The sequence below is a fragment of the Mustela nivalis genome (assembly GCF_964662115.1).
Source record: "Mustela nivalis genome assembly, chromosome: 6".
NCBI lineage: Eukaryota > Metazoa > Chordata > Mammalia > Carnivora > Mustelidae > Mustela > Mustela nivalis.
The window spans coordinates 46,949,993-46,976,253 of NC_139025.1; the positions used below are offsets into that span (position 1 = coordinate 46,949,993).

Here is a 26,261-nt window from a genome sequence, read left to right on the forward strand (position 1 = left end):
AGGAGTTCCCACTGGCGAAAACTGGAACAGCATGAACATCAAAGCAACAAAAAAACATTGTGCCTACCGAGTAAAAGAAGAATCCATATATCTACACTAATTTAAATAAAAATATAGTGGAGAGAAGAGAAAGCGCCTCTTTACAGCAAAAAAGCCAACAAATAAGTGTGTAACAAATGATGAAATTAGAAAAACTCCTCTAGCAATCATCAACATAGTAATTGACTCAGGCAAGAAAAATCAAATGGAAGCTAAAGGTAAAGTTTGGGCTCAAGTTTGAAGAGCAAAAGCATACTAACATCATCTCAAAGTATCTCCCCACAAGATACATATTAATTACAGAGGGGAAAATATTAACTTTACAGTGAAAAAAACCTTATCGAAGTGATGAGAACAACATGACCAGTAACAGGGCATATTACTACCTTAAACGAACACATTAGTTCTGTGTTATTCTTAACAAAAGTACAAACCTTGAACCTACTTATGAAGAAACCTCAAACAAAACCAAACTGGGAGAAATTCTACAAAATGAATGTCAGCATCACAAAGCACAAATAATGACTGAGTAAATGTTGCAGATGATAACAGGCTAAAGAGATATAATAACTGAATGAAAAACATGGTCCAGGACTGCTTTTGTTTTTTGCTTTTATAGAGAACATTGTTGAACTGGTGAAATGTGAGTTGTAACTATACATAACAATACTGAATCAGTACTGTAATTATGTAAGATGGTGTCTTATTTTCTGTATATGTGCATTTTAGCATGTAATGGGGAAAGAATGTTTTTAAGTTATCAAATGATTGAGAAAAAATTACATATGTGCATATGTGTACATAGACAATAAGGCAAATGAAGTAAAATGTTAACATTTGCAACATATGGAAATGTGAAAATTCTTTGTACTATTTTGCAACTTCTGTAAGTCTGAAATTACGTAAAAGTTAAAAGAAAAACATTTTAAGTGAGATTTTAATCACCTTAATTGACAAGCTAATGAAAGGATTTAAAAAATGTTAAGGCACAGACAATAAAAATCCACAATGGTTTCATCAAATAATAAAAAATGTAAATACCTTAAATATCAGAAGAAAGCAACATATTAATGTAAAACAAAACAACAATAGCACCTCCTGTTGATAAGGGACAGTATTACTACTTTAAACACTTTTCCAAAAAAATTACAAACTTGTTTTCTAGTTGAGACTTTAAATATGCTTTTGATACTACTTACTTTTCAACTATAATTCAACTAAAGCTTCAAATAAAATTCAACAACAATTTTTCCATATCAAACATTTACCGTATTTCAGATGCAAACTCAGTTTTGTTTCGTTTTGTTTTTTTTTTTTTTCACTAAAAAAGACCATGTTATTATGTACTTAAATGTACTTAAGAGCAACTGTCAACTCCAAGGACACACAATCATATGGCATCTACTGTTCTTGGTACCTATGTAACCTAAACTGCACTATTATAAAAACGGGACACATGAAATAAAAAAAGGGTAAAACAAAAATAAACTGAGATGTGAAAATAATTTTGGGGGAGAATAGCTGAAAAACACTGGAAAAGCTGGAGAAAATTTTGTTGCAAATTAACTAACAGAGTTTCCACCAACTCAGACTACAACAGATTTTGCTGAAGACCCTAAAAATCAACTAATGCTACCAAGGCTTATGATTACATTTTATTTATAAAGAAAGAGAATCACAAGTGTTTTCTTTCTAAACTAAAACTGAAAGTAAAGAAAGAGCTTAAAACTTTCCTAAAGATTTCTGCCATAAGGCTTCTGAAATTTAAGTCTGAGGAACCAGCAAAAAAACAGCTGGCTGATGCTCTGTAGCAGTATACATAAGCATTCATACACTGTATTCACCAAACATTTTTTAAAGTTGATAAACACCCCTACTGTATCTGAGAAACTGTGTCTGATACTGTGGCAGTAAAATCGTGACTAGTCCCCTGCATCCCCACCCCTCAGCCCCAAGACGTCCATTATCCCAATTTCTGGAACCTATGATTATATTATATTACATGGCAAAAGGGACTCTGCAGATGTGATTAAGGACCTTGAAATGGGTGATTATACCGGATTATCCAGGTGGGCTCAATATAATCAGAGCATCCTTATAAGGGGGGCAAGAAGATCAGAGTCAGAGAAGATGTGACAATGCAGAGTCACAAGGGAGATTTGAAGCTGCTACGCTATAACTCTTAAGATAACCCGGCTAGAGTCAAGGAATACAGGCAGCCTTAAGAATGCGAAAAAGAGGGGGGCACCTGAGTGGCTCAGTGGGTTAAACCTCTGCCTTCGGCTCGGGTCATGATCTCAGGGTCCTGGAATCAAGCCCCACATCGGGCTCTCTGCTCAGCAGGGAGCCTGCTTCCCCATCTCTCTCTCTCTCTCTCTCTGTCTGCCTCTCTGCCTACTTGGGATCTCTTTCTCTGTCAAGTAAATTAATAAAATCTTAAAAAAAAAAAAAAAGAATGTGAAAAAGACAAAGAAATGGATCTCCTATAAAGCCTCTAAAACGAACCAGCCCTGCAGCCAAATGACTTTAGCCAAGTAGGACAGATGTTGGACTTCTGACCTCCAAAGCAGAACTGTAAGATAATGAATTGTCTTAAGTCACTGAATTTGTGGTAATTTGTTACAGCATCAATAAGAGACTGATAGAAGTACTACATGGGGGGAAAAGGCTGAGTATCAACTTTTTTTAATTTAATGAGGCAAGCAAGACACATAAACAAAATGGCAAATGACGAATGACAAAAAATATACAAGGCAAAGAGCTATGAAAGTTGAGAAAAAATATTACTGTTGCTAGGTGCCATTTAAGCTGGATCTTACAAGCATGAATAGGATTTAGATGTGTATAGATAGACTGACATGGCATAATGACCAAGGAAAAGTGTAAGCAAAGAAATCTAGGGGAGATAAAAAGATTTAAACAGGAAACAGCACTCTTATAGTCTGGCTGGGATGTCAAGTATGTGAATACTGGTTAAATGCCAGTTATCAAAGGCCCTGAATACCAGGCCAAGGATCTGGAGCTCTTTTCATAGAAAAAGGGAAAGCAATGTTGTTTCTGAATATATAATAAGAGGTTCTTTGAAAGCAAAGTGTGGCATTCTAAAACATTTATGTTTCAAAAAGTAAGCCTGGTGGGCCATGAGAATGAAAACAAAGGATGACACTAATGGGAGAGGAGTCTGAAAGATACTATCTCAGCAGAAAATTAAGAGCCTAAACCAGGGTGGTAGCAGTGGGAATGAAGAATAAAAGGTACAATGGACATCGGAAAAGATGGATGGTGACAGAATGGGAGGAAAAAGAAGACAATGATCAAAAAGGCTTCAAAAGGGACACTTGGGTGGTTCAGTTGGTTATGCATCGGACTCCTGGGTTTCAGCTCAAGTCATGATCTCATGGGTCCTGAGGCAGAACCCCGCCTCGGGCTCCATACTCAGCAGAGTCTGCCTGATGTTCTTTCCCTCTGTTCCCCCACCACCACCCCGACTCTGTGTGCACACATGTATGCTTTCTAAAATAAACAAATCTTAAAAAAAAAAAAAAGGCTTCAAAAGCAGAAGATGAAAAGGACTGGGAAGTGACAACCAGATAAAAGAGAAGAACATAAAACTCAGAAGATGCAGGTAAGATAAGATAATTGGATCTTGCATTTAGACACTGGCAGGCCTTTCAAAATGAAATAGTCTAATGAGAGGAAACACAAGTTTACTGGAAATTTTTTTTTAAGATTTTTATTTATTAATTTGACAGAGAGAAATCACAAGTAGACGGAGAGGCAGCCAGAGAGAGAGAGAGAGAGAGGGAAGCAGGCTCTCCGCTGAGCAGAGCGCCCGATGCTGGACTCGATCCCAGGACTCTGAGATCATGACCTGAGCCGAAGGCAGCGGCTTAACCCACTGAGCCACCCAGGCGCCCCAACTGGAAATTTTTTTAACTACAGGTACTAATATTAAAAAGTTTCCAATATTATTTTTTTTAAATATTTTGTTTATTTATTTGAAAGACAGAGATCACAAGTAGGCAGAGAGAGAGGGGGAAGCAGGCTCCCCGCCAAGCAGAGAGCCCGATGCAGGGCTTGATGCCAGGACCCCGAGATCACCACCTGAGCCGAAAGCAGAGGCTTTATCCCACTGAGCCACCCAGGCACCCCGTAAAGTTTCTAATATTATTAAGTGTCTATACATGAAACATATATATATAATAAACATATTTTGGCCTATAGTACCTATTGGCATTAGATCTATGTTTCAGTCTCTTGTGAAACTACCTGCTGCAAACAATACTCTGAAATCCTATCAATTCTAGGACTCTAACAATTTAATCCAGAAGGCTAAGGTGCAGACTGTGAAAGACAGCAAATTTACCAATTTAATGTTACTTTGTGAGAAGACAAATACCAGGAAACACCATTCCCAAATTCTAAAAGAAAAATCTAAATACCAATGAAAGATAGTTGCTTTTAATGTCTTATGATAAAAACAAAAACAAAAAAACTTTTTTGAAGAAAAGTCTTTCCTAGATAATTTAGGAGTTATAGGGGATGAGAAATGAACACAGAAGGATGGTTATGAAAGTAAACTTTTCACCAGATGCTAAAAAGGAAAATGGGATATATAAAACTTATAATGAACCAGAGGTGAAACAATGTAAGACAGAGAAACTCAAACTATTAAGTTCCTACTCTGAAACACTCCTTTTGTTCCCTTTTCTCTTCCTCTCTTTAAAACACATTCCCCACAAAACATACCATTATCTCCATATTCAAGTCTAACAGCTAAACCAAGAAGCCAGTCAATTGCTTCTTGTCGATCTTGAATCTTGAAAGGACAGTTAACATCTTTGAGATACTGTGAAGAAAAAAAAAATCTAGTTTCATTATTACTATAATGTCACAGAATGAAAAAAATGGTAGAGTTGAAAGAGATCTTAGTTTGGATCTCTAAGAATATAGACAACATTTACATTACTAAATTGTTGATGTAATTATATAATCCAAAGGAAGGAAACATTTAAGTGTACCACTTAAGGAAAAAAAGTACTTCCATCATGCTTTTTCAAATTTTTACTTTTGGAGATTCCAGGTAGGGCGCCACTGATCTAAAACAACTTCCTTATTTTACAATGAGGAAAAAAGGCCTAGATATTCAAACTTGCCAACAGTTACACAACTTGATTGAGAACTTGAACATAAACTTTCTGATTCCAGGTCTGAAAACACATGGAATGATTTAAAAACAAACAAACAAAAAGCTTTCTAAAGAAGAATATACAAATAAACCAATTATTTTCTAAACCAAGCTTTCATATTATGGAAACGCCACTGAATACAGTAAGCCACGTGACACATGTAGAATGTAACCAACCATTTTAGATGATTGCCAGAAACTGTGTAGCCAAGAGACCACTGCCCTTCAAATGGTCTCTTAGGAGCTAAAAATCTTGTTTCAGGAACAACACTATTAGTCAAAACTTCTCTAACTCCTCTTGGATATCCTTTTGGGCCTAATTAATAGATTAGCACTTTTTAGCTGTAACTCATTTTCTAACCAAAAATTTCATACCCCTGCTAATAAAGAAAACACCTCATTCACAAGATATGGTCATGATGCAGAAAACAAATCCACCTTCAAAGTATAAAAAATTACCAATATTAAAGATATCCAAAATGTCTCATGATCTGAAAGTAATTCCAAAAGTTACAAATCCGTTTGCTGTGGCAAATAAAAATTAAGTCAATTTTCATATTTTTAAGGGAAAATACCTTACTCTTCAAAGTAACATAGCTGATTAAAATGTTTAATATAATGATACTAGAAAATGTAATTTTTATTCTAATTTGAAAACAATTCCCCTTTCTGTAAAAATGTTACTACAATTAAACTAAGTCAATGGGAAAATTATTCTAGCCACAAAAATAAGCTATATCCACAAAACTTTTCAGGATTATTTGTAATTTTTTTTTAAAAGATTTTATTTATTTATCTGATAGATCACAAGTAGGCAGAGGCAGGCAGAGAGAGGAGGAAGCAGGCTCCCTGCTGAGCAGAAAGCCCGATGCGGGGCTCCAGCCCAGGACCCTGGGATCATGACCTGAGCAGAAGGCAGAGGCTTTAATCTACTGAGCCACCCAGGTGCCCCTTCAGGATTATTTATATTGTACACAACAATGGACATCTTTGTATGTTAAACAGACCCACAAACAAGAAATAATCTTAGTTTTCAAGCACATTTAAGTCTTATTTTAATAAAATAAGTGTGTTATCGCTATCTTTTGGTCTAGGAAAAAATCTGATTTAGGTCACCTTTACCATTTATAGAATACATGTGACCATTTATTTAAGAAACCTCATAGTGTTTCCAGACAAAATTTTCTAACACTGAAAACTTGCAAAAGGTAGTATTTGTTTTAAAGACAAACATAATAAAGTTAAATCCCTGAAATCCCAACTTTTCTAACACTGATCTTTTTAATTTTTACTTATTTTAAAAGAACAAAGTAATTTTAAGCTTAACTGTCTTCATAACATTTTTAGAAAAGCTCTCTGTACTACTTTTGTTTAACTTTCTAATTCATTACCTTTTCAAAGAACTTGGGCCAGTCACTGCTGTGGATGTTTCTTAAATTACCTCTGTCTTCAATCTTGTAGTGTCTGATTTTCTGGTCTTCAAGCCAAACAATAAAGTTTCTAAATTCTGTTTCATCTGCAACAAAAACATTTCGTAAATCACTAGAAACACTAGATAAGAACACTTTCTTCTAACAAATAAATGGCTTCGTGGATTTTTTTTTTTTTTTTTAAACTCAAGAGTAAATTATCTGAGCTGCCTGAAATAGAGGAGTTGAAAAGTGCAGGTTTTGGATGAACGGAATAACAAATATCAAATTCTGGCCTGCATTCATATTCCAGCTACAAACACTCAGTGGTTGTGTGAACTTGGGCTAATCACCTTAAATTATTGTGCCTCAGTTTGAGTTACAAAATGAGCATAACAGGACTTTCCTCTTGGGGTTGTTATGAAGATAAAATAAAGATAATAAAAGCATCTGGCGGGCGCCTGGGTGGCTCAGTGGGTTAAGCTGCTGCCTTCGGCTCAAGTCATGATCTCAGAGTCCTGGGATCGAGTCCCGCATCGGGCTCTCTGCTCAGCGGAGAGCCTGCTTCCCTCTCTCTCTCTCTGCCTGCCTTTCCATCTACTTGTGATTTCTCTCTGTCAAATAAATAAATAAAAATCTTTAAAATAAAAAAATAATAAAAATAAAAATAAAAGCATCTGGCACACAGTTTTGCTACTTAAGTGTTGATTATTCCAGTTCTTTTGAGAGGGGAAAATGAGGGAGGACTGGGCAAAGTTAAATTTATAGCAAAATAACAGTAAAATACAAGAAACTAAATGACAACACATAAGAACAGAAAATATCATTGTCATTTACTGCATTTAAATGCAAATGGGAGAAAAGTTCATTCATTTAATTCTCCACATCTTTCTGAGGAAGGTAATATCCCCAATTTACATATGAGAAAACTTAGGTCCACAGATTTAAATCTAGATCAAAGCTCTACTGCTACTGACCCTTTTTTATTAAATAAAGTAAAAAAACAAGGTTCTGTACATTGATATGCTTCTACAGGAGATCAACAAAACACCCTTATACTGCTCAGAAACCATTTTCAATGTCAAATTCAAGCTGCCATTAGAAAGTCTTGAGGATGATACAAAGGTCTTAGTACCCTGGGTTGTAGGGGACCACTTTCAAACTTTGTTAGTCTACCCAAGGCCAAAAACTCTGGAAGACATGAGAGTAGTGACTGAATAACATGTACTGAATAACATGGGTACCAGTGTTAATGCATTTTAAAAGTTTAACGCTGAGAAATCCCAAATACCTTTCCATTTACAATTCACGCGCCCCGATCACCTATTAACTTTTTCTGCACGACTCGACAAGTCTCTTACTGTGCGTGCTTACCCCAACACTGTCGGTCCTGGACTTAACTGTGCAGGATCTCAAACTGCTGCGTGGGGTCCCACTGAGCCCACCCCGCCATCACCCCCTAGTTCCTGGAGGGCAGTGAACTAGTCTCTTAAGTTACTCAGCACCTTCCCCAGATTTCAGCAATGTGCTGAACGTATCGCCCAATTACCAGGGGAACCATGGAGCTGAAGGGCTAATTGAGAAAGCGAATACTCTCTGGTGTGCTAAGGGTGTGGGTGGAGGTTGCCGGTTGGAGTTTAGCAAGTGCACAAACTGTTTGTGCCCAGGCCGGAGTGCGTGAGGCGGCTCCGAAGCCAAGGGGCGGCGGAACACGGGTGCTGGGCAGCTGGGCCAGAGGAACCACCCCCTCCTCCCCGCCCGGGGGGAAACAAGGCCGCAGAGGGTCCGGGTGGAGAGCCCGGGTGCCGGTGCTGAAGGGGCGGCCGCCGGCGGGGTCACAGAAGCGCGGCCGGCCTGGGCCGTCTCACCTTTGCAGTTGAAACCAGCCGGGTTGTGGTAGTCAAGGGCCGTCAGCTTGCGTCGGAACATGGTCCCCGCGTCTCGCTCTGGTCTCCCGGGGTTCGGCCGGGAGAAGACAGGCGAGGAGGAGCGGGCGGCGCAAGCACCGGCGACGCGGCGAAAGGGCGGGCAGACGCCTGGACGCTCCGAAATGACGGCGGCCCTCGCCAATCGGTGCTTAGGAACGGCGGAGCCGGCGAATGCCCACCAATCGCGGCTCTGGCTGAGGAGGCGGGACCACGTCAGGGCACGTCGACGCTCAAATAAACTTTATTGTCAGCTTCCTGGTTGTACAATAGGCAGAAAGCGGCTGAAAAGCCAGTTATCCCGTTTTCCGGGCCAGGTTCCTCTTGCTTTTCTTGTCTTCCTGATAGAGCAGGCAGAGAATAGTCAATGTAGAATTTTTATTAGCCATTCCTCCCATTGGGCCATAGAAGTACTGTTTAATATTTTTAATGTGTTCATTCATTCATTTATTATGTGCCTCCTACATAATAGATACTTTTTTTTTTTTTTAAGATTTTATTTATTTGAGAGAGAGAGCGCTCGCTAGAGAGAGCACGAGCGAGCGGCGGGGGCGGGGGGGTGGCGGGGGAGGGAGAAGCAGACTCCCCACTGAACAGGGAGTCCCACTCCAAACTGAAACCCAGGACCCTGGGATCATGACCTGAGCTCAAGGCGGACACTTAACCGAGTGAGCCACCCAGTGCCCAACAGGTGCTCTTCTTACACTGCTAATTCAAAGACTTTCAGCAAGGTCCCTTTCAGACTAGTTGGGAGAGATCCACAAGTAAACGTACAACTGTAACACTGTGTGATGGTTCCAGACATCACCACCAGCTGCGGAATCTGACGCCAGAAACGGAGCCATCCTTTACTACCTAGTCATAGCATCTCATAGATCATCCATTCCTGTTGTTCTCTCATGTCTCAGATCCTTCACCTCCTCCCACCTCAAATCAGGCGTTTATCATTTTTGCAAACTCTAGTGATCAGATTTCTTAGTGTCAGTCTTGCCTTCTCCAATCCATTCCCTCCCACCCCCTTCAGCAACCATAGTGCCTTTCTCAAACAAAAACCTGTTTATAATTTTTTAATGGTTCGTATCATTGGGTGATTCCCTGTTGCCTTTTGGAAGTAGTCAAAAGTACTGTACTTAAGACTGATCAAGTCCCTGTCTATTTTCAGACATTGGTGAGAAAGCAGTGAGCAAGACAGACCAGGCCCCCACTTTCACATAGTTTAAAAGACCACCGAGGGAAGACAAACGATAAAGACAAACAAGCATAAACTATGGCTTGAAGATGGCAAGGAGTTCGCCAGGCAGTCAAAGGGTAATGTGTTTTCAGGGAGGCAAGGAAAGAACAGCAGCATGATCCAGAGTCTGGAGGGCAGGGGAGACTAACAGCTGATGTGACAGTGGACAGAGGTGGGGCCTGATCAAGAAAGGCTTTTCATGGGGCACCTGGGTGGCTCAGTGGGTTAAGCCCCTGCCTTCCGCTCAGGTCATGCTCTCAGGGTCCTGAGATTGAGCCCCGCATCAGGCTCTCTGCTCAGCAAGAAGCCTGCTTCCCCCTCCCCCACCCCGCTCTTTCTGCCTGCCTCTCTGCCTACTTGTGATCTCTTGTCTGTCAAATAAATAAGTAAAATCTTAAAAAAAAAAAAAAGAAAGAAAGAAAGAAAAGAAAAGAAAGGCTTTTCATGCCATGCAAAGAGGAGCTACTGAAGTTCTTGGGAGTAAGCCAACTCTATATGTTTCATTTCATTTCAACAGATTATTATTTGACACTGTATTAGCATTTGTGGGGCATATAAATAAGGTATTTTCAGGAAGTTTAATAGCAAAGATAGATATGTAAATAAATACTTATAATGTAGAGTTAGAAAGTAATAATTCATGGGAAATACAAAGTGTGCTGTCAGATCAAAATACAGGTTTCCCCCACCATCTAAAAGTCGAGTGTTCCTCTGAAGATTTTTGTAAGCTATAAATGGTGTAAGCAAAAAAGTATTTACCATTAATTTACATGGAAAAAAATTTTTAAGTGTTTCCAGACCTCAAAAATGACCTCTCTTAGGCTTTTCTGATACCTTAAAACACATTCACTAATGAATGTACAGAATAAACTAAAATAAAGCACAGATGCTCACAGATAGTTCAAAGTGCTGAGGCTTGATGCAGAGTTGCTGACTGTGGTTCCTGGGGAAGGGGGCTTGGTGGTGCCACTGTTGCTGCTGTCTTTAGGATGGCTCACTGCAAAACAAATGTTGCAAACTATTTTTGCTTTTCGTCTTTTATTGTAAAAGCTAAAATCCCCTTTCTTTCAGTTAGCAAAAAAAGGGGCTGATAGAGGTCTTTTGTAATGGTTGCTCAACTGCCTTCAGCTCAGGTCATGATCCTGGAGTCCCAGGATCAAGTTCCTCAGCCAGCGGGGTCTGCTTCTCCCTCAGACCTTCCCCCTCTCATGCTCATTCTCTCTCTCTCTCAAATAAATAAATAAATAAATAAATAAATAAAATCTTAAAAAAAAATAGTGAAATAGTGTAATGCAAACTTTTGAAAATCAGGGGATACCTGTACAGCTTTAATGAGGCACAGTGAGACAATCTGTGTTTTCCAACTAAGCTGTTCAAAGAGAGAATCAGGAAAACCAATTTCAAGACTGTCTTGCCTCAACTGAAATTTGATCAAAGCTGCAGCAAAAGGCATATACTGTGGTATATGTATATATATACGTGGTACATGCTAGTTATATAATTAATGAAATACTAGTGGGGAGGGGCACCTGGGTGGCTCAGTGGGTTAAGCCTCTGCCTTCGGCTCAGGTCATGATCTCAGGGTCCTGGGATTGAGTCCCGCATCGGGCCCTCTGCTCAGCAGGGAACCTGCTTCCCTCTCTCTCTCTCTCTGCCTGCCTCTCTGTCTACTGTGATCTCTCTGTGTCAAATAAATAAATAAAATCTTGAAAGAAAGAAAGAAAGAAAGAAAGAAAGAAAGAAAGAAAGAAATACTAGTGGGGAAAAAAGAAAGACTCCTGCAATGGAAGGAGTCCTTGGGCCTATCTTGAATGAAATGTCCAACGGGAACTGAAGCACAGACAATTTCATTTCTGAAGACTAACCCCTCTATGCTTCAGGAAGGAGAAACCAACTTTTACCATCAACTAACCTGAACTTCAAACTAGCAGTTGATCTGGGGTTTGATGGGTCATGAATCTATCTGTTTAATTATTCAGCAAAGCTGCTAAGTCTCATCTGTGTGCCAGACAGTCTTCCAGATACTTTGGATGCACCTGTGAACCTATACACGGAAACCCCTCCTCCCAGACAGCTTGCCATCTGGCAAGGGAAGACAATATTATTATAAATAAGTACATTATTTAGTATTTTAGAATGTGTAAGTCCTATGGGAAGATCATAATGAAGTAAGAGGAGTGTGGGGTAGAGGTCGGGACCATGGCGGGCAGTGGGAAATGATGCAGGTTACAGTTTTAAACAGGATGGTCAGGTTAGGCCTCATTAAGAAAGGACAGTGCAGAGACAGTGCAGAGATAAGGGAGTTAGCTACATGAATGAATGGAGGAAGATAGTTTGAGATCAAGCACTTGGGGCAAATGTGACCTAAGAAAGGTTTATAGATTTTTAAATAGTTGAAAAATCACAAGAAGAATAGTAGTTCATGGCCTAGGGAAGTTGTATAAAATTAAAACTTCAGTATCCTTAAATAAAGTGGTAACGGACCTTAGCCACACTCATTTGCTTATTGGCTGCTTTGTTGCCACAAGGGCCGAGTGAGTGGAGTAGTTGTAGCAGAAACCGTATAACACACAAACCCTAAAATATTTGCAAGAGTTCACATGGTTTCATAAATGCTGGAGTGGCAATTTCACCATTATTACCAGGCCAACACATTATCAAGTAAGATAACAAATCAGAGACACAGGTTATTCTTTGAAGGTTATTTTTGCAACATTTCTTTAAGTCTTAGCTGTTTTACTAGACCCCATTGTTCGAATTATTCTTCCAAAGACAGTGAACAGAACAAGTTGGTAACACTTAGGAATACACACAGAAGTCTCTATATTATACAGAAAAACAAGTTTGATGTTCTAATGAATGTTATCAGTTTAACGCCCCATTAAGTCAGATCTTTTTTAACAAGTTGTAAATGTTAAAGACGTCTCTCCTCCTCCGGGCCTACCAACGAGCAAACATCTCCATCTCTTTCTGAGACTCTTTTTGTTAATGACTTGCTTTTTCTTCTTCTTCTTAATTTAGATCAGGCACGGGAATTGCATGATTTAGCATGAAAAGCAAAAAGCAAGCCAGTAGAGCTCAATTTGAATAGTAGAAACAGAACAGGAATGAATAGGAATTTCCTTAGTCATACAGGGATCGTGAAGCATTCATCTTCCATATTTGACAGGGCAGAGGAAAGGCTTGCCTAATAATGAAAACAAAGAGAAAACAGACCAAGAGATAGAGAAAGGCCAATTTCTGAAAATGGCTTGTGAGGGCCTACACCCAGCTTTTCAGATATGTGAACCCGATTTTAGTGCTTGTACCGGTTTGGGTTGGGTTTTGTCACCTAGCGCTGAAATAGTCCTGGGGCACCTGACTGGCTCAGTCAGTAGAGCACGTGAATCTTGATCTCAGGGTTGTGAGTTTGAGCCCCATTTGGGTATAGAGATTACTTAATAATAAACTCTTAAAACAAAATAAAACTGAAGCAGTCCTAACATGAGGACAGACTCCAGGAAGAGCTAAAAGAGATGACCTACAGAATTGGTGGGACTCAATGAGGAATGAGAAGGAGATAGATGGCTTAAAGGTGACCTTGGAAATATCAGACATCACAGGTTTGAAGAACAGTGGGTGCAGGCATAGAAACAGGAGCACTGGTAGAAGTGAACCAGCTGGGGAGACTCGGGAATCAAGTTCAAGTTGAATTTGAGGCGATGGGAGCTGTAGCCTATGTAGGAAACCTCTACATGTGCCGTTATAACACAAACATTATTTTGAGCTGAAAGCAATTAGAAGGAGCAAACCTATCAAAATCTCCCCCTTTTGTACCTAAAGACAGGGCATAAATTCTCTTTTTACAGAGACAGACTCCTAGCAGCCCAGAGATGCAACAGAGGAATCTGCCAACAAACCTTACTCCATTTGTTTCTGCTCATAGATTTACCTTCCCACGGTTTGCTGCCCTTGGAGACTACAACTGCTTTGTCCTGTCGCTTTTTTACAAACATACTGTGCCTTGTTGAGGATGCTGCATGAGCTGGAATTCGAAGCTTCCATTTTGTTTACTTTTGATTTGGCTTTCTGCTGTGTGATGTGTGCTGCATGTACTAATACAGGCATACCTCGAAGATATAGCAGGTTTGATTCCAGACCACTGAAATAAAGCAAATATCACAATAAAGTGAGGCGAATGAATATTTTTATTTCTCAGTGCATGCAAAAGTTATGTTTATACCGTAGCCCATTGAGTATGCTATAGTATTTTGTCTAAAAAAAAAAATCATCTTTTTTTTTTTTTTTTAAGATTTTGAGAGAGGAAGAGAGTGTGCATGCATGAGCTGGGGGGAGGGGAAGAGGAAGAAGCAGACTCCCTGCTGAGCAGGGAGCTCCATGCCGGGCTCCAGCCCAGAAATCCGATCATGACATGAGCCAAAGCCAGATGCTTAACCAACTGAGCCACCTAGGTGCCCCTAAAAATGTATAATCTTAATTTAAAAAACCTTAGTTAAGAAATGCTAACCACCAACTAAATGTGACCATCAGGTCACTTTTTTTTTGCTGGTAGAGGGTCCTGCCTCAGCATCAATGGCTGCTGACTGATCAGGGTGGTGGTTGCTGAAGGACAGGGTGGCTGTGGCAACTTTTTAACATAAGACAGCAATGAAGTTTACCACATTGACTGACTCCTCTTTCATGAATGATTTTTTTCTGTAGCATGCTTGCTGTTGATAGCATTTTACCTCCATTAGAACTTCTTCCAAAATTAAACTCGGTCCTCTCAAACCCTGCTGCTGCTTTACCAACTAGGTCTGTGTCGTATTCTAAATCCTGTGTTATCATTTCAACTCCTTCACAACTTCTTCCCCAGGAGTAAATCACAACCACACTCTGCTAGCTTCCAACATTTCTTCTGCAGCCTCCTCACTGCACCCAGCCTCCCCAGGACTGAAGAGAGTGAGGGTCCAGATTAGTTTTTGGCTTAGGGAAATGCTATGGCTGGTTTGATCTTCTATTCCGACCACTGAAAGTTTCTCCTTATCAGCAACGAAGCTGTTTTGCTCTCTTGTCATTCATGTGCCCACTGGAGAATCACTTTAAATTTCCTTCAAGAACTATTCCTTTGCATTTGCAACTTGGCTAACTGGTGTAGGAGGCCTAGCTTTCAGCCCACCTCTGCTTCCAACACGACTTCCTCACGACGCTTAACCATTTCTAGCTTTTGATTTAAAGGGAGCGACATGCAACTCTTGCTTTCACTTGGACACTTAGAGATCATCGTGGGCTGACTCTTGGCCTAATTTCACAATTGTTGTTTCTCAGGGAATAGGGAGGCCTGAGGAGGGGGAGAGAGACAGGAACACAGCAGGTCGGTAGAGAGCAGTCAGAACATAAACAACATTGTCAATTAAGTTTGCCATCTTCTGTGGCACAATTTGAGGTGCCCTGAAACAGTCAGCAACATCAGTGATCACAGACCACAGGTCACCATAACAAACAAATAAAAAAGTTTGAAATATTGCGAAAATTACCAAACCGTGACACAGAGATATGAAGTGAGCAGAGGCAGTTGGAAAAACGCTGCTGAGAGACTTGCTTGAGGCTGGGTTGCCACAAACCTTCAATTTAAGAAAAACAAAAAACAAAACAAACAAAAAAACCCTGCAGTGTTTGTGAAGGGTAATAAAGAAGCACAATAAAACAAGGTATTCCTGTGAACTGTTTTCTCCTGTTCATCTTTTTGTTCCTGGGATCTCAGCCAAGACCTCGGAGGGTAAAGGGAAAATCACGTCTTCTCTCGTACACCCATACACACTCCTGAGACTGAGCTTCAAAGAGTGGTCCAGACTAGAGAGGTCCACGGGAGAGCCCTCCATGTCAAATTGTAGTTGAAACCACTAGCATGAGCTCCCTGAGAAGCCATGAAAAGAAAAGTGGGGTGATGACTGCAGGAAAACCCAGTATACCCATTTGAGTGGGTAGGAGAGAGTCATGGAAAAGTTTTCATGAGAAAGTGGTTGGAAAGATAAATGGTATGAGGAATCCATCATGTCCCAAAAGACAGAAAGGAGAGAGTTTGGAGAGGCAGGGCAGGGCAATGGAGTCAACATCTGGGGGACAGAATTCTGTGGAGGCTTCTTAAAGCTATTAAAAAGCCACCTTTGAGGGCTTGAAAGCAGGTAAGAAGGGAGAGATTACGATCTCATATAGTAACTAACACACAGTCAAACTGAGGTAGTCTGCTTTATAGGCTTCTACTGCCGCTCCATCCCTCCCCTCATCACCCCAGTGAGCACTCGGGCAGATTAGCTAACTCTTGGAGGCAGCCACAAAGGCTTGGCCATTTCCCTTGTTTTCAAATCTCTGAGAACAGGTCTTTTTCTCCAGGACGCTGGGAGTTGGCCTAGGGCTACTACTGCAGGGATCCTGATCGGGCTGGAAGGTCAGGGTTCTCGAAGGACCCATGATCATCTGGTAAAAGGCACTGTCCTATTGGGTAGGCTCCAAATTCACTCTGGGACCAGACTTCCCAGGTACCTTCCTGTGAACCACAGCCCTGGAACTCAGCCAGCAAGCAGCAAAGAAGGCAGTGGGCGGTGAACTCCTCCAGATTGGCCCAGACTTCACACAGGCTCTCACACAGAAGGACATTTAAGGGAATATGGAGAGTTGCCAGCCAGCAGACACAGCTGGCCTAACCACATTTGTACTATCTCTTTGTAATCTGTCACTTTTGTGACTGTACTAAGGCCCGGTTGGTCCCCTTTCTCTGTTCCTTCATTGGCCCATTCACCTCTACAAATCCAGGCTGAGTTCAGTTCAGGATGGACCCATTTTTCTTATTGTGGTAGTCATTACTGATTAAAATCTATCCTAACCACTCTAATTAGTGTCCAGCTTTGTTTTTCTTTGACTCGGGCCAGCAGGACCTTGGAGGACAGGGCCAAAAGTTTGGGTTTCATTCTCAGTGTAACAGAAAGTCCATGAAGGGCTTAAATAGGGAAGGCAAGCTGGGACATGGGTTCTACGATCCCTCTGGGTGCTGCGTGCTGAACAGACTGTAGCCAGGAAAGAATGACAGTCAGAGACCAGTAAGGCACAGGGTGGGTGACCATGCAAGCTACGCCCAGTCTCTAGGACATCATAATCTATCAAGAGGGGATTAGCTGTTGCCAGTAACCTTTTATGCTCTTTCAGCCATCACTGTGGGTGAGTTAAGAGTCATTCCCATGAACTATTTGCCTCCCTGCCTCACCCATGTATTATTCAGCATTGCTGGAAGAGCTGGATTTCTATTTGGGTAATTTTTCAAATGTAGAAAAATAAATTCTAAGGCTGAGAGAAAGAGAACATTAGAACAGCTGGGATCAGTCAGGACACACTATTTCCCAGCTCTCTCACTGTGTCTCTTAATTCAAACAGAAACAGATTTTCCTATTTCCCAGTGAGATGCTGGTCCCCATTCCTCTCCTCGGCTCAGGAAAAGCATGGTAATTTTCCTATATGCTTTTCCTTTTACAGAGCTCCTGGAAAATACTGCCAAGGCACTGCGACATTGAATACTAAGGGCAAATTTTTTCCTCTAACACTTGAACACTGTCTATTTTTCACGTTTGCTGGGTCATTCCTGATTTTAGTTTTGGCAAATGAGAACAGCAAGCAGCCTCCAAGGAAGTTAGTGCTTGGTACCTAATATTCCATGCTGGGCATGGGTGTTAGCAAGTGCAGGGAACAGGCCGTCTCTCCTGTCCTTTCCTCTCCAGTAAAATCAGGCAGTCTTCCGGCGGCCCTGCTGGAACCCAAGACCTGACTTCATCAGTCACACTAATGACTACACAGAAATAAATAATTGAGATTGTTAATGAGGGTCTGAGTTTTTTTCCCAATAAGCCCAACTTTCTGGCAGCTGCTGTCATTTTCACACCCTTGCATCAGAGTCAGGGAATATTTAGGATTTGGGTTTTTTGATGTGGGCCTCTTTGATAGGGCCCCTGGGAAATAAAGTACATCCCAGCCTTTCTGCTCCAAGCATCGCTAGAGAAAGGGAAATAAAAGCAGTGCACAATGTGAACCCGTTTTCTGCTTTGAACCTCCTTTCTACACAAGGTAGAAGCTAAGTCACATGTAGGATCTCTCTAAAGGGTGCACCTAAATACGGGGTAGGGGGGCTTCTAAAATGCTAAGGAGTGAGGGGCAGGTGGCAGATCAGTTCAATGTTCTCCTTGACCTCCACTGGGATGTTCTCATCTCTGGCCATACTTTGTTGGTACACAATCACTGCTCTGCCTGCCTCATGCTCGCTATCAGGTCTCTGGCTACTCTGTGTCTTGTTGTCCTCCATTGTTTGGGAACATCTCAGGGCTCCTGTCCCATCTAAGTGACAGGACCCCCATTCCCATGGATGCTGGGACCCCTGGGACCACAGCTTTGATTCTCTGCCACAGCCAATGAAACACAGTAAATCAGCCCTACCTGCTTACACTGAAGTTGGCACCTGGTGGCCCACATGAAGACCTCAGATCCGTTTTGTCTGATGTGTTTGTCTGACGTACTGATGGATGAAAAAACATAAAAATTAGAGCCATCACAAAATTCAGAACATTTCATACATTTCCGATCCTTCTCCCACCCTTTTCTCTCTCTTGGCCTTCTCAGAACCCCAAAATAGGCTTATGTCACTTAAAAAAAAATTGCAAAAAAAAAAAATCATCATCCATAACATGACTCAATTAATCAGTTCAAGCTTTCTTTTCCAGTTCTGCTTCACAGGTAATGCTATATGATGCTAAAGACCCCAAATTCTCTAAACCCCATGTTTCTCAAACTCTGTGGTAAAGGACCAATTTTTAAACTACTAATCTATCACATGACAGAGACTTGTGTACAGTAAGGGTACACACTTGCAACTAGCCAATAAATTAGTTCTGGAGAGCTAATGCACAGAACAGTGAATACAGTCAGTAATACTGTATCATAAACGTCAAGGATGCTAAGAGATTAGATCTTAATTGTTCTCACCACAAAAAAAGAAGTGATAATTATGTGATGTGATAGAGGTGTTAGCTAATCCTACTGCATTACATAAACACACCAAACCAACATGCCGTGTACGCCTGAAACCAGCGTCCACCTTGCCCCTTCAGGTGGAAGAATTACGGCTAGTTGTTCTATCACTCCCAAGCTCAGCCCAAACAACCAAGGAACCTAGAGGAGTTGCAACCCCACTAACTTACCAGTAATTAACCAGCACGACCTTAAGAGATATAGTCACCTAGTGTACCTAATGAATTCTCTAATATAAAGAAATCTTCTCAGATTCCAAGTCTCTTGAGAGCCAAAGTCCTCAAAGGACCAGACAGCAGTACAAGAGAACCTGTTAGGACGGTATCATGGGCATCCCATCAACAGTATCCAGCTTCTCGAAAGATACCTGCCCAAATTTTGCCCTTAAAACCCCTCCACTTGCAAGCCATCAGGGAGTTCAGGACTTGTGAGCATTAGCTCCTTTTTCTCCTGGGTGAGGCCACATCAATAAACAAGCTCTCTTTCTTCTCTGCAAAAGCTCGGTGTCCATTTTTATTGACTTGCTGTGCATTGGGGAGCCAAACTCTCATTTGGTTCAGTGACACACCTTAAACTTACACGATGTTTTATGGCATATCTGAATTTTAGAAGCAAAAATTTAAAAACCTTGAGCTATTATAGAGAATCACAGAAAAATCTGATGAACAAAAGAAAACCACAGCTCTATTTATTGTTGCCAAGTGAAATTTGGCAGTCTGATTATCCTACCTGAATTATAATGAATGAATGAATGAATTATAAGAAGGACATATAAAAGCCCCATAAGTTAGAATCCGCATGTTCTTTGACCCTGGCACATGTTCACCCAAGAATGGGAATTCCTGATTCTTTTTCTGTCTTAAAAAAGGAGGTGGGAAGGGGAACTCAAGAGAATCAAGAGATCCAAAAGTCACGTTACTCATGTGGGTGCAAGAGGGAGATGATCCCGCTTCAAGAGATTGTTCTGGGAAAAGAAGGGCTCTCGGTGCTGCTGCGGGGAAGGAACCAGCCAGTGCAGGAGGGATACTGAGGACACATTTAAAATCCAAACTTCCCATTCAGGGCCTCCCTGAAGTTGAGGGACCATTTCTAGGTGTTGAGGTTTTAGGTTGATTTTGAAAATTAAGGAACCCAAAGCCTTGTAAAAATTGTGGTATATATTAAATGTTTAATATACACCAAATCACTACTTCTGTCTGTCTCTCTCCCTCTCATTCTCTCTCTCTCTCTCTCTCTCTCACACACACACACACACACACACACACACACATATGTAGCCTGACGTGGAAATTGTAAATTTGTATGTGAAACTGTTTGGGATTCAGCCAAGATATGGGGGTTCCGGTTATTTGTGGCTGTTTCCTTCTTTCTGCCCCCCAAATTTTGAATATTTGCTTCCTAGTCTGTCTTGGGAACCATTTGCAGCCATTTTGTTGTGTATAGTCAAACATTCCCCAACATTCTTATTCATTCCAATGGTTTTATTTGCCATACATTTGCTTATTCTTAAGCATACACCCTCAAGTCTGGGGAAATTATTAAACTTTCCATGCCTCAGTTTCCGGATCTGTTAAATGAGAATGATAATGGCACTTGTCTGATAGGCTTGTGAACTTTAAAATTTAATTAATATATGCATGAATGTCTACTGTACATATACTATACATGCATACGTGTACATATATGCATACACACGGTGCACACAAATTTGTAGGCAGTGACATACCTATCATATGCATGTTTTATGTACATATATACATGCATATAGGTTTGTATGTTAATTCATATGTACAGATATGTATATACATGAATATACAAGGAATGTCCTTTTATGTATATAAACTGCTTACAACATAGTACACATTGTATTATTTTTTTCTCATGTTCAATGCTTGAACCACCTGAATCAATAGTGATTTCCTCTCTTCTCTGTTCCTTTACACTTACTCCTCTCTCAACCTAGAATAGCCTCCTTTTGTCCCTCCATTTGGCTGTCTCCCTGACTCAGATCAAGTCACCACCTTTAGGTGGCCTTCAATCACCTTCTCTCCAGTTAGGTGTCCTTTCCACATGTGCAACTCCCTTTGGCATTTCACCACTCCATGATATTATTTTTTTTCACATAATTATTTATCTGTCCCCAGCACTAGACTGTGAACTCCTTGATGGTAGCATTTGTGTCTTACTGCTTTGGTGTACTCATCTTCTAGCACAGTCTCTAGGCACAGAGCAGGGCTCACAAAATATTTGTTGCACAAGGGCAATCTAAAAAGATCTACAGGCAGGGCTCACAGACACATGTGTAAGGGTGGACCAATGACCCCTGTGGAGAGCCTGGGCCATGGACAGGAGAGGAAGGAGGACACAGTGTAGGTACAGTGGGAGAAACCCTGTATTTCCCAGGTAGAGAAGGAAGGGGGCAGGGATAGCAGAAGTATGGCCAGCTTTGCAGGTGAGGGCCCTGCGTACATTTTGCTGTTCTTATCTCTGCCCCTTATTTGACTGTGATCTTGGAAAACAGCTTTGCTTAACTTCAACTTCCTCATCCCCAATTAACTACTCTACCGGGCATGACATTTAGCTGGATCAACTTTTGCAGCAGAATGGACTACTTTGGGCTGGGTCCCTTCTGACCCAGCAGTGCCACGCCTTCCCGGTTGTTAGTTTCAAACAGCCACCCTCACCCCTTGCTACATGCTAGGTATAAAATGTCAAGTTGCTTTCCTTTTCGTCTTGTACTTCGTAAATATTACGAAGTACTTGTAAACCACTTTCTCATTTTTCCTATATTCAAATTTTACCTACACTCATTTTTGGCTCAACATTTTTATTTACATTCATCACTTTTTATTTATACCTTAAGCCTTGTTTGAAGCAAAAATATTCTTAAAGTCATGAATTTGATATGCAAATGGCACTTTTGAATACACTTAAAAATAAAAATATAACTGTAACAATGTATGATATTCATCTGCGTGCTTTCTAAAATGATCTTGGGTGATGCCATGCTCATTACCCTTTGGGGAATCTCAGACACTGGTGGCTCTCAAAGGGGGAAGTCCCTGGTCACCTGGGAACTTGTTAAGAATGCAATTCTCCAGCCCCACCCCAGAGTTGCTGACTCGGAGATGGAGGGTCGGGCCAGCAATCTGTGTTTTAACAAGTACCCCCCCCCCTTATCCCTCCCTCCGGCCCCACCAGGTGATGCACTCAAGATTGAGAATGGCTGTCAGAGAACCTGGGGCACTCCTGTGAGCTGACCCCCTCTACCCAGGAGTCTCTAACTCAGACCCTTTCCCCAGCTTTGGCTCAGCCCCGACTCCCTTGGGGACCATTCATCACCCTGGTGCCGCCCCTGAGACATGAACAACAGCACAGATGCACCTGCTTTTCCTGCAGCTGGCACAGCCTTCACTGGAACAATTTCCTTCCTGCTTTATTGTTTCCCAATCTTTCAGGCATTGAGTTGATTAAATTCAGAGGAAGAAATAGGTCAAATCCTCTGTTCCATAAAAACGAATTACCTTCTCTGTCCTCCTCATTTTGTCCTGTGAGGTGGGGTAATCTTTTCCTTCCCTTTTCTCAGCATGGTCTTCTACGTTGTCAAGGCCCCTCTCTATAGGGCAGGGTGGCAGGAGGACCTCAGATGTGTGTAGGTACCCCAAGAGGTGTCTCTGATCTCTGAGAAAAACCACTATCTCTGAAGGGAGAGTCACAGGACTTTATAAGCCATCTTGCTTTGCTCAGCCTTTGATACGGCAGCATATACACTGATGGCGGCAGGACAAGCCCAAAGACCCAGAGTGGGGTTTTTGGAGGGTCCTTGGCAGGATGCAAATCAAATGTGAGCCAGCAGGAGGCAAAAGAAGAGTTTGCTGAAAATATGTACAGAGAGAGATACAGACAGAGCATCTGGGACACTCGGAAAGGGAAAGAGGAAGTCTTGTCTTTGCTTGGGCTCTGGGGTTTTTACTGATTGCCTGGTGCACTTGTCCTCTCAGACATCCAGAAACATGTCAGAATGAGGACAAGATCCAAGTGGACATTGTAAGTCACCTATTCCCTGAAACCAGGGGTCTCGTTGAGATGTCTAGCACCAGTGGTCTGAAATACGCAGGATAACTTCCTTCCTTCCTCTGGTCTTTCTCAGCTGGTCCTTCCTTAGATGTTATCTATTCTAGAGAAATCATTAACTCCTTGTCTCTTACAAGGAGGGCATCTACTATTTGCTTTACAAGGCATGTGTAGAGTGAGGTGGGGGTGCAGGCCCTGGCAAGAATAGAAGCCAGAAAAGAAGCAGAGGGGGAAAAATATCCAGCTTTTCCCCTCCTGGGGGTCCCTTCAGTTTCTCTGTCTCGGTATCACTGTTTCCTGCAGGGGCTTCTTCGTCTCCTTTCCATCTCCGGTCGTCAGTCATGCTGATTTCAGCCAGTTCATGCGTCAGCTTCCTACCTGCCAAGGAAGCCGAATCATTTTGTCTGCTCCACGCCCACCTCTCAGAGCAGCTCTACTGTGGCATTCCCTGGGTTATCCCCATCCTCTGAAACTTCCAGCCAACAGGCCCAAAGCTGAACATACCAGCTTTGAGGGGAGGGGGGAAAAACGTTCCCTCTACCTTTCTGAATTCTTGGCTGGGGCCCCTATTCCAAAACACAGGTTAACAAAAGAAAAACAAACAAGTTTATTAGCATGTATGTCTCATATATATGTGGGACATACCCGGGGTGGTGGGGGGGGAATTAAGAAACTTTCCAAGAGGTGGCTTAGAACTCAGGCTGAAATACCATCTTCAGCTTTAAACACAAAAGGGTATGGGAAGGAGGGTGTACAGGGATAACCAGGGAAAGTTTGGTCCGTCAGAGTTTTATTATGCAGATTTAAGCTGGTGGCTTCCCCAACAACCAACGTATCAGTCCCCTGATACGACTGATACCCCAACGTATCAGTCCCCTGATAAGACTTTTTAAAGATTCACTCATCCCTCCCTTCCAGGTATAGAAGGGAAAAAACCCTCACATATGCAGGTTTTTTTTATAAATGTAATTTTCCCTTACAAAAGGGTAACGTCTACTCTGTTTTCAGAGCTTCTCCCCGTCTACTGTTTCTTAAAATAATCAACTCAAAATAATCTTTATGCCAATGGGGCCTATTTGGAGATGGCAAATTCTCACCCTTCACCTTCCACAATAGCCCACTTGTTTTCTTGCCTTTCCCATCTCAGTGAATTGAACCAAAGTCTGCTGCCTCATCCGAGCTAGAAATACTTGCCTCTTCCTCATGCACATTCAGTGGGTCAGCAAGGCCTGGGGATTCTGTGCCTTCCTTCTGAATCTTTCTTCCTTGTGCCCTGAAAGCCACGTTCTTAGTGAAGGTCCTCAGTCTACTGAGACAACAGCTTCCAGGCTGGTCAGTCCTTTCTGCACCTGACCACAACTCGGCAGCTGAAGGAGATTTTTAACAACAAATCTACAGCATGGCATTTCCCTGTGAAAACTTTTTCTGGTACCACCTCCTGGATAAAGATCAACACTCTCGCAAACCAGACCCTTGAGCACCTGACCCAAACCTCTTTCCTGCATTGTTCCCAAAGCATGTTGGAGTCCAACCAAACAAAACCATTTGTCATACCCAGAACACAGGAGCCTTCCTGCCTCTGGGCCTGAGAGACCTTCCCGTGGGCCCTCCTTTCCCAGTTGGGTGATTTCCCATGCCCATGAATCCCAGCTCTACTGTCAACTCTGTAGATTTTCCTGTCTTCTCCCTGCATCCAGCCAAGCCTGGTCCTTGTCCCCTGTGCACCTTCAGTAGATCTTAAATGAGGGCCCCTTCTACTAGAGGAGGATATGGTGGTCTCTCATTTGCCTCAGCACCCCTGGGGCCCAATGCAGACACCAACCAATACTGCGGAGATCAACCCCTTTCCAGGCACTGGGGAGGAGAACATTTTACTCTACTCTCTTAGGTTACCTAAGTCTGAAAATTAAGCTGACAAGGACAGATGAACAGGAGAAAAACCTACACATTTTTTAATGTGTAGGTAAGTCTTCACCAGAGAGAAAAGTAACCAGAGCAGGAAGCTTTTATGTCATTTAGACAAAGGAACAGTGACTTCATGAAGAATTGACAAAACAAAGAGATTTAGGCCTCAGGGTAATCCAACTAGGGCTAGGTAGTCCTTGGAAGATAAGGGTTAGTTTAACAAGATTTGTTTGTAGATTGCTCTGATCCCTTCTCTGTGGAGTCTGACTTCAGTAAAAGAAGAATTTATATCCTGCTGCTAGTCAGAAATGGGGGAGTTTTTCCCTCTGGGTTTGTTGCTAACTGCCTTCAGCTCAATTATTTTTGAGGTTTACGGATTTATTTTATTTTTATTTATTCTTAAGATTTTATTTATTTGAGAGAGAGAGAGAATAAGTGGGAGGGAGAGAGAGAGAGAGAGAGCCTGTGCCTGTGCACAGGAGCAGGGGAAGGGGGAGGGGGGAGGGAGGAGCAGGGAAAGAGGAGCGGGGAGGGAGGAGCAGGCTCTTCCCTGAGCAAAGAGCCTGATGTGGGGCTCCATCCCAGAACCCTGGGATCATGACCTGAGCCGAAGGCAGACATTTAACTGAGCCACCCAAGAGCCCAAGGTTTATTGATTTATTTTAGAGACAGAGAGCACTTGCACATGGTGGAGGGGGGAGAGGGAGAAAGAATCTCAAGCAGAGCCAACACAGGCCTCAATCTCTCAACCCCGAGCCAAAATCACTCGGGCAACCTCAAAATAACTTTTATGTCAAAGAGATATATTTTGGGGGGTGACCTATCCTGGTTTCCTTCATGGGCTACCTCATAGCCACAGAGTCCCACATCTGAAAATGAAGAGTTGTAAATCCAGCTCCAAACCTAACAAATCCAGAAGCCCAGAGCAGGCCCAGCATTTTGCCCAAGTTCCCAGGGCACCAGCTGTGCCGCCATCCAATCCACACTGGGTTTCTTAGACAACATGTACCCTCTTAAGAAGCTGAGAACGGAAACCCTCTATCCCCAAACCCCACAGCTTACTGTCTGCACGAATGGTCCTCACTCTTCTGTCACCTTCCTTAGCGTAACTTTACGAGTCCAGAGACTCTGACCTTGGAAAAGCAAAGGAGCAAAACTTTGTTTCATTATAGAAATTCTGGAAAGTCTTGTCAGATCATCAGCGGATCATCACATTCCTAGATTCCCCTTACCTTGTTGCGTCCCCCAGTCATAGACTAGGATAATCCTTACCCAAATCCTAACCCAATCCTTACCTAGTCCTAACCAAACCTCCTTCTCCCCACACGGAAAGACCTACCTTAGGGGCGTGTGGCTGCTCAGTCAGTAGAGAATGCATCTCTTGATCTTGGCGGTTCTAAGTTCAAGCCCCAGACTGGGTGTAGAGATGACTTAAACATAAG

General features: G+C 42.0%; 1 protein-coding gene across 1 annotated transcript in view; it reads right to left on the reverse strand.

Moving 5' to 3' along the window:
- Positions 1 to 26,261, reverse strand: part of RTRAF (RNA transcription, translation and transport factor) — a 33,726-nt gene extending 7,465 nt beyond the window's left edge. The window contains exons 1-6 of the mRNA XM_082735188.1: positions 26,159 to 26,261; positions 25,882 to 25,952; positions 18,250 to 18,328; positions 8,505 to 8,902; positions 6,619 to 6,743; positions 4,789 to 4,888 (exon numbers count right to left, since the gene is read on the reverse strand). Of these exons, the coding sequence (XP_082591314.1) occupies positions 4,789 to 4,888; positions 6,619 to 6,743; positions 8,505 to 8,565 (286 nt within the window). The 5' untranslated portion in view covers positions 8,566 to 8,902; positions 18,250 to 18,328; positions 25,882 to 25,952; positions 26,159 to 26,261. The remainder of the gene's footprint in view (positions 1 to 4,788; positions 4,889 to 6,618; positions 6,744 to 8,504; positions 8,903 to 18,249; positions 18,329 to 25,881; positions 25,953 to 26,158) is intronic.